General features: G+C 34.2%; 1 protein-coding gene across 1 annotated transcript in view; it reads left to right on the top strand.

Moving 5' to 3' along the window:
• The window catches only part of socs2 (suppressor of cytokine signaling 2), a 6896-nt gene extending 780 nt beyond the window's left edge, over positions 1-6116 (top strand). The window contains exons 2-3 of the mRNA XM_052120328.1: positions 347-604; positions 2607-6116. Coding sequence (XP_051976288.1) covers positions 478-604; positions 2607-3073 — 594 coding nt within the window. The 5' untranslated portion in view covers positions 347-477 and the 3' untranslated portion in view covers positions 3074-6116. The remainder of the gene's footprint in view (positions 1-346; positions 605-2606) is intronic.
• Positions 6117-8334: the final 2218 nt, after the last annotated feature.

Here is an 8334-nt window from a genome sequence, read left to right as displayed (position 1 = left end):
CAGCAAGACCCGTTTATATATATATATATATATATATATATATATATATATATATATATATATATATATATATATATATATATATATATATATATAATTTATTTATTAAGCGGTTTTATTTCGTTAATTTCTCTCATTTGACTTAAAGAACTGGACTCATTTTGCATCTCTTGGAAATTTAGACTGACGTTTTGAGGAATGTCAAATTAAGATAAGCTGACTAAACTAAGATGGCAAAATGTTTTATTACTTGGCTCTATATTACGAGTTTATTCTCAGATTTGTCGAATTGCATTTGGAAGGTAGGCCTAACATTCTCTTGTCCCAAATGTGTTTGCGTTCTCAGATCGGCGCTCCCCAATATTAAATCCAGGGACGATCTGGAAGACTTCTCACATGTTTGGGTTAATTGTAAAGAGTCACTCGTCTTTGAGGAATAATTATAGACATTGACTGGATGCAGAACGGGGTTCTCCAATGACCTGTCACTCATCCGACTCCACGGAAAGCATCGATCACGAAAGGAGATCGCGAACCGAACCCCAAGCAGCGGATTCCGAGCAGAGGTGCATTGCCACTGCCATGAGAGACCTTAAAAACACTGGTAAAAGTTGAAAGCTCGTTTTACTACCATATTCCCTTTATTTGCCCCTGTAACACTAAACTGAATAACATGTTTAACATAACACTTGTGACTCGTTTACTAAAAATTTGATAACGTGATGGCACATGTAAATATGTCATTTGAAAATGTTTACCCTCTAGATAACATTGCTATAACATTTTAATGGTCCATTTAGGTGTGCTTAAATCTCAAAAATCAGTGCTTAAACTGTCTGTACGCCTGTATATCATGCTCACACTGTAAACACCATGCTCAAAGTAGGCTAAATAAATGTTCAAATTAGTTTAAATAAATTAATCTTCATGAGTATTTCGAACTTTCACAAACTGACACATTTGAAGTTACCTGAACTGTTTTATAGTTTTGAGTTTAATGAACTTAATTTTTGTTTTGTTTGGTAAACTCAAATTGGGCAGGGGATTTCTTGTTCCCAGCATACATTACATGGGACAGCATAGGGAAAGTAAATATTCAAATTAATTGTTATTTTATGTGTTTTGCAACAAGAATGCTAAGGGGGGACTTTTTAGTGTTTAATGTTTTGTTGTGTTGCCATTTTGTAGAGTTTCTGTTATGTTGGAGTTTTTGGGGTTACCATGGGGAAGAGTGGAACTTGAGGTTAGGTTGAGGACTGATATTATATATGTGTAATTTTACTGTTATCACCATAATTAAGTCACTATTCAGTCATAATTTGGATGAATAATAACATGATAGAAATAACTGATTATGTTTAATAAAATGTCTGGTGTTATATTCAAAGTTGGAAGCAAAGTATTACCAAAATATATGAGTTAGCTTACTCATATTCTATTAGCATGCATAAATAGTACAAAATCAAAACCAAAAAATGTCATGTTTACAGTGTGAAGCTTTTGTTATGTTCCCTTATTTTCGATAAAATCGGCTAGTTTATGTCTCTGTCACATCCTTTTTTGGTTTAAAGGGTTTGTATCAGAGGCAGGGTATACCTCCTATTACGTGAGCAAATCTAGTCCAACTATTATCAGTGTACTGTATACACGGTGTCAGAGAAAAGCAACATACAGGCATTGTGATGCCGTTACAAGACCCATTTTTAATGTCTGTTTGCTTCTGAGAAAAAGGATGTGAGTTTATCGTTAAGCTTTTGGGAAGTCAAACATCTGTGAAGCATCTGCCACCAAAAAAAAAACAAGAATTAAAAAATGCAAAACATGGCAAGATAAAATAGTCAGAATCTCTATTTAAATATTTTAGGAAAAATTTGTCCCACTGAAGGTTTTTGCAGAGTTGTTTTGTCTAGCTTCACCACATTTGCCATAATGTTTTTAATGAACACTTAAATGCATGGTATTTCACCAAACACTATTACATCATCGGGTCTTTAGAGGACTGGCATGTGTATCTATCACAAATGGATCTAAAAAATGCTTGTTTAAAAATGCTAAATGATAGTTTAAAATTTTCAAGACAGTTAAAAAATAATAGAATATAATATTTTCTGATATATATTTTTTAAATAGACAATACAACAAATCAGGACAAATCTAGAACAGGATTCATTACTTCACAACTGGCTGTGAAACACATTGAGCTATACATATACATATACATATATATATATATATATATATATATATATATATATATATATATATATATATATAATTCACATGATTTGGGAAAAGTTTGTTTTTTAGGAAAACGAGTTGTGAGGTTTAAAGATGGGGAGTCATTCCTCTGAGGCACTCTCTGCAGTGGTTCATTTGAATAAAAAACAGCATGATAGAATGACTGTTGTTCAAGCAGAATAGCATTGTCTGCTCACCGTATAAGATTGTAGCCTTGCCCGTGTTGAGGCACATGGTGTTGATTCTGTGTGTGTGTGTGCTTAGAGGAGCATGTAGTGATCTCATGTTACAATAGCAAATGCCTGTCACAGAAACGTTCGAAGAGTAATCGTGTGTGGATCTTTGTGTTCTTCTTTTCTCGGAAACAGGCTGGTATTGGGGCAGCCTGACGGCCAATGAGGCCAAGGAGATCCTGCAGGATACGTCGGAGGGCACATTTCTGGTCCGAGACAGCACTCAGAGGGACTACCTCTTCACCATCTCAGCGATGACATCTGCTGGACCTACCAACTTACGTATTGAATACAAGGATGGCAAATTCAAGCTGGACTCTGTTGTTCTGGTCAAGCCCAAACTCAAGCAGTTTGACAGTGTGGTCCATCTCGTGGAACACTATGTTCAGCTGTCGAGGATGTCTTGTAAGGGCAGGACTACTTTGCTTTCCCCATCCAACAGCACAGTGCAACTCCTGCTGACAACTCCTGTGTACACAGCCACACCGTCGCTGCAACATCTGTGTCGTATTGCCATCAATAAAACCACACGACAGATACAGGAACTCCCTCTGCCAAACAGGCTTAAGGACTACCTAACAGACTACAGCTACAATGTGTAGAACCGCAAGGACAACAATGACCACAAGTGCTGAGGTTCCATGGACGAGGGGTTCTGTTCTGATATCACTTCATGTATCTATCATTTTTTTTGGGATCTCTCTCTATGCGCCCAAGGAATGCATGAAGCAGATTATCATAATAGTGTTAAGTGCCCTTCATAGAGCACTAAACAAGTTTATGGCCTATAGATATTCTACAGTCAGTTTTGATGAGTGAGTGAGACTGTGTGTGTGATGTGTGTGGGGCATGCTGTCCTTCACAGACTTCTGTGGGATCTGATGGGTAAGTTACACCCATAAGATATTATGCCTCAAGTGTAGCCATGCATCTTTTTAAAAGAAGCTGAGATGTCTGAGTTATTTTGAATCCTGTGTTTGAGACATGGGACTTTGAAACTGTGTGCTTTTGACTATGTTTTTATTTGCTCACTATTCATGTTATATTTTTGTACTGTAGTCTTAGGTAAGATGATAATTTCTCTGTCTTAATGTCATGGTTGAGAAAGTTTAAGCCAAATTATCCAGAGGAACTAGGTTTGGGTATCGGCAAGTACCTTTGATTTGCATTATATCCCAATACCTTTGTCATGTGTCATGATACCTACTGTAATATAACATGTAAAAAATGATACTGTTACCTCTGTAAAAGTATACTTATCCAATGTAAATCCAAAAAGACCAGCTTGTAAAAACATTAAAAAAATTGTGTCAAACTGTTGAGTTTAAAGGAATATTCTGGGTTCAGTGCAAGTTAATTGACAGCATTTGTGGCATAATGTTGATTACCCAAAAAATTATTTCGACTCATCCCTCATTTTCTTTGAAAAAAAAAATTAAATAATGTAGGTTACAGTGAGGCACTTACAATGGAAGTGAATGGGGCCAATTTCTGGAGAGTTTAAAGGCAGAGATGTGAAGCTTATAGTTTTAAAAAAGCACTTGCTGTTATAACGTGTGTATTATTTGAGCTGTAAAGTTGTTTAAAACGTCGTTTTTACGGATTTAGGTTTATGCCCTTATGTCGTCATGGCAACAAAGTTTTACAATTTTTACACAGAAAAGGTTAGTAGGCAATTTATTTTAACATGGAAAATTATGTTACTAAAATGATGTAACATGTATATTGTTCACATGTTTGGTCTATACTTTTGAAATCGTGATTATTTTAACTTTTTACGGATTTGCCCCATTCACTTTCATTGTAAGTGTAACATAGGTTTTTATTTTTTTAATTCTTTTTTAAAAAAGAAAAAAAAAAAGAAAAAGAAAATTAGGGATGAGTTGAAATATATTTTGTGGTTATCAACTTTATGCCACAAATGTCGATCTTTACTTGAACCCAGGATTAAACATGCCAAAAGAAAGATCTCATGCTTTAAGTGTGCATACATTTGCAAATGAATTACCGGCTAAGTATTGTATGCACACTCTGAACCAAGGGGTGATTATGCATCATGGTTTGTTTCTGCTTTTGCTGCATATGATCAGCCAGTTTTGGCCTATGTTAACCCTACCTCAGGAGGGTGTCTTGATGAACGTGCATGCCGATTGGTCATATTTGGAGAATATTTGATTCTAAATTCAGAATCAATTTTTTTGCAGAGAAGCTTAAAAATTCAAATTAGTTGCTAATTTTTACTTTCACCTCGCTACTATTAGTGAAGTGATTACAAGGTAAATTGGATTTTCCATTCTAGTTGCTCACTGATCTGACCTCTTTACTATTTTGCTTTTGTGAGACATATCTCTTTCAGGGTGACTCACTCAATGTTCAGTTGTGCTTGAGTTTTTAATTCCTGCACCTCATAATGAGCTATTTTTCTTGACTTTTTAAATAAAATATTTAATAGTATTACGCCAATTGCAGTTCACTGCAATTGATAGCTGTTTGGTGTTTTGCTTTTATCTTTTTTATTTAATTATGATGTATAAGTCTGTTCATGACGAGCTGGAGAGTATCCTAATATCGCCACTACCAACTTAATGTGGTTGAAAATACCCCTCATACCAAACTACCAATTTTGGCTAAAGATTTTACACAACAAAATCATTGAAAGGTCACTCTTTGCTAACATCTCTCAAATATGGTGCTGATGTTGATTCTTCTGTGGTGCTTCCTTTAGGACATGGTAACTGATATTAAAATGTGTGAATTGTGCATAAGTCACCTTCACCACTGTAAAAATTCCACTAAGATCATGATATCATTGTGCTGCATCAACAGTGAGTGGATTGTCTCCCAATAAGTGAGAAATAAAAGCAAGCATATCTTTAATTCATATCCTGAGGCTGTCTTTTTTGGTAACCACAGATTAGACAGGGTATACTTAAAATATTACGATTTTCTGTTCTATGTGTGTATCTGTTATTAACACATTTTTGTTGAAGTACATTGGAAATTTAGGAAATGTACATGCTTTTTTGTTTGTTTTTCCTCAACAAATTCACTCCTTTTTTTCTGCCCCTGAATGAGCCAATCATCAGTTGAATTGAAAATTATACTCATCATCAAGGTCACACACCCACAGTCCAGCAACCTGGTCCTGAACTCTCAAACCTTCAAATTAACCATCATCCTACACTGATTTTTCATTTCTAATGTTCTGAAAATATACAGATAAACCAAGCTTTTTGTAATGATTTTATAAAGAGAACATCACTTTTTTACATCAGTCAGCAGATGTAACAGGTGGCCCAATGGATTTTTGGCATTTGTTTGGACATATTAATGGGCTTTTCATCACTGATTTGTTAATCCAACAGCGACATGAGTAATGCAATTTGACATGAGTAAATTGCATGACATTTAATGAAAGCGCTTCATCATTTTTTAATTATGAGTTGTTGTTTTGTTTTGTTTTTTCATTTTTAAGTGTTTGTCTTTGACAGTGTATTGTGATTGCCAACTGATTTGGAAAGTGTTGCATTTTGTATAGTCTGTTTCATTGATTTTCCATTTCTACAGCTTTTTATCGGTCAGTTTCTTGTCCTGCCCATGTTGTTTTTTATTCTGGAATCGTAGCTTGCACCAAAGCATGGAAATTCTGAGTAACATTTTGAGTCACTCCATATTTTCAGAATAAATTTTGAGTGTGCAGAAATTTCCTCAGGATGCAACTGGTCTCAATATAAGAAATAATATTTCCCTGTTAGATATTGACACCCTTGGCCAGAAAGAGCTGCTAAATGCTGGTGTTCTTCTTGTTACAGCACAAAAGAGTTGTTTGGTCAAAGGTAAAAGATATCATGGAGATATCGCTGTTTTTCAGGTACTCTAAACTTCATTGGAATTTATATGGAAATTGGATGTAATTAACCACACAAGTGCACTGTTGCAAAGAGTTTCTGTAGTAACAAACACTTTTAAAAGTTGACGTCAGCATGCTAGAAGATCAATGCAATATGATCCACATTTTACTTAAGAACTATTAAGTAAAAGGTTCAAGTGGTGCTTGAAAACCATTTCCGAGCACTCTGGATTTTATTGTAGCAATCCCATTTAATATAAATAATTGAGAGTTAGAAAAAAAATTGTTGTGGTGCAATTTCAGAAGGAATATTCAAGAAATCCAGTGATATTTGAACAGAGGGAAACTTAAGACAATTAAAAAAAAAACACACAATACATAGAAAGATACACAAACATACTTGTCAAGCCTGAAACTTGGTCAAAGATTTCGCAGAAGACACGAGGGCCTAAACTCTACATGACCGGACTTGACACCGGCTCGGTGAACATCTTAACCAATCATGCGGTCAAGTATACAACATTTAAAAGGTCAGTTTAGGAGCATTTGCAGTCAAACTTGAATAAACCTCACATATCACACACAGATTTTTGTCTCAGCATGCACTCTCTTCTCAATGCACTAAAGTAATGCCACAAATACATATAACAACATCTAATTGAAATGTACTTTTAGACTGTGTTTTGTGATCAAATCAAACTCCTAGACTGTTGTACTGTACATCTCATTAAGACTGTACAGACTAATGTTACCTTTGTAATGCAAGGCATCACTGTAAAAAATGTCAGTAATTTTAACAGTAAAATAGTGTAAAAATGCTACAGAAATATAATTTTAATTGATTAACAAATAGTAACTGTAAAATATACAGTAAAATATTTTTATATTTTTAAAAAGACAATACAATAGTTTTTACAATAAAATGATGTAAAAATGTAATTATTTAAATGTAAAAACAATGATTTTCCTCTATAATTAATGGTAAAAAGAACAAGGGAGTAAATGTACTTTTATTTACTGTAAATTATTGTTAAAATTACAGTAAATAACAGTAATTGGCATTCCCAGAATCCCCTGCGTGACCCAATACATTTCATTATATTTTATGGGAATAGTCATGTTTCATCATATTTTTTTATATCAGTTACGTACACTGGGGTGTTCTGTGTTATATTTGATGTAATTTAGTTCATGTTTACTGCATTATTTAAATCTCTCATGTGTTACCCTGATAGTGTTTAGTGTTTGTGTGAGTGATGTTGAGTACTGTCTCCATACACTTATTGGTCATTGCTCCTGGAAGAGCCACTATTGATGAACTTCATGTCATAATGTGACATTCTGTAATTACTGAGGTGATTAACAATTAATTTTTTTAAGCATTAATTTAAACATTTTATTTTTTTTACAGCATGTAAATTACAAACATTTTAAACTGTAAAATGTACAGAATTATTCTGGCAACCACAGCTGCCAAATTTGTTTTGTAAAAACAACAGGATTTGTTTTACAGTGTGCTTTAGCAAAGCACATATAGGACCTTTTGTATTACTCTGGCTTTATCAAGCCTGAGTGATAATATCTAAACCGTACATTCAAATACAAAGCAGGTGAGGTGCCACATGCAGAACCACATCAAATGAGATATCATCAGAGAAAATATTAAATTAATTTACAGATGATTCTTAATGAAACCTAACCTAATAATACAAAATATATTTATACAGTTTATATTGCAATACATTGTCGCAGTGCATTTTTCCAGAAATATCCATGTCCTCGTGGCACTGTAGATGCTGCCAGTTAAGCTTGAAGTCCATAAGCCAAAAAAATATTGGATTCTCTGAAGAGAAAATCCTCACTAACAGATTTTAAAAGGCTTAGTGTAAAACGTGCTGGATGGTGAGGCGGGCGCTTTATATACTGTTGTATAAGGAGTCATGCAATAAATGTAATGAATTGAAAATATGGGAGATTATTTATTTGATGACACAACATTGTTGAGGCTGAACA

Source organism: Xyrauchen texanus, chromosome 47, assembly GCF_025860055.1.
Source record: "Xyrauchen texanus isolate HMW12.3.18 chromosome 47, RBS_HiC_50CHRs, whole genome shotgun sequence".
Taxonomy (NCBI): Eukaryota; Metazoa; Chordata; class Actinopteri; order Cypriniformes; family Catostomidae; genus Xyrauchen; species Xyrauchen texanus.
Note: the sequence above shows the minus strand (reverse complement) of the source record. Positions and strands in the feature narration are given on the sequence as shown.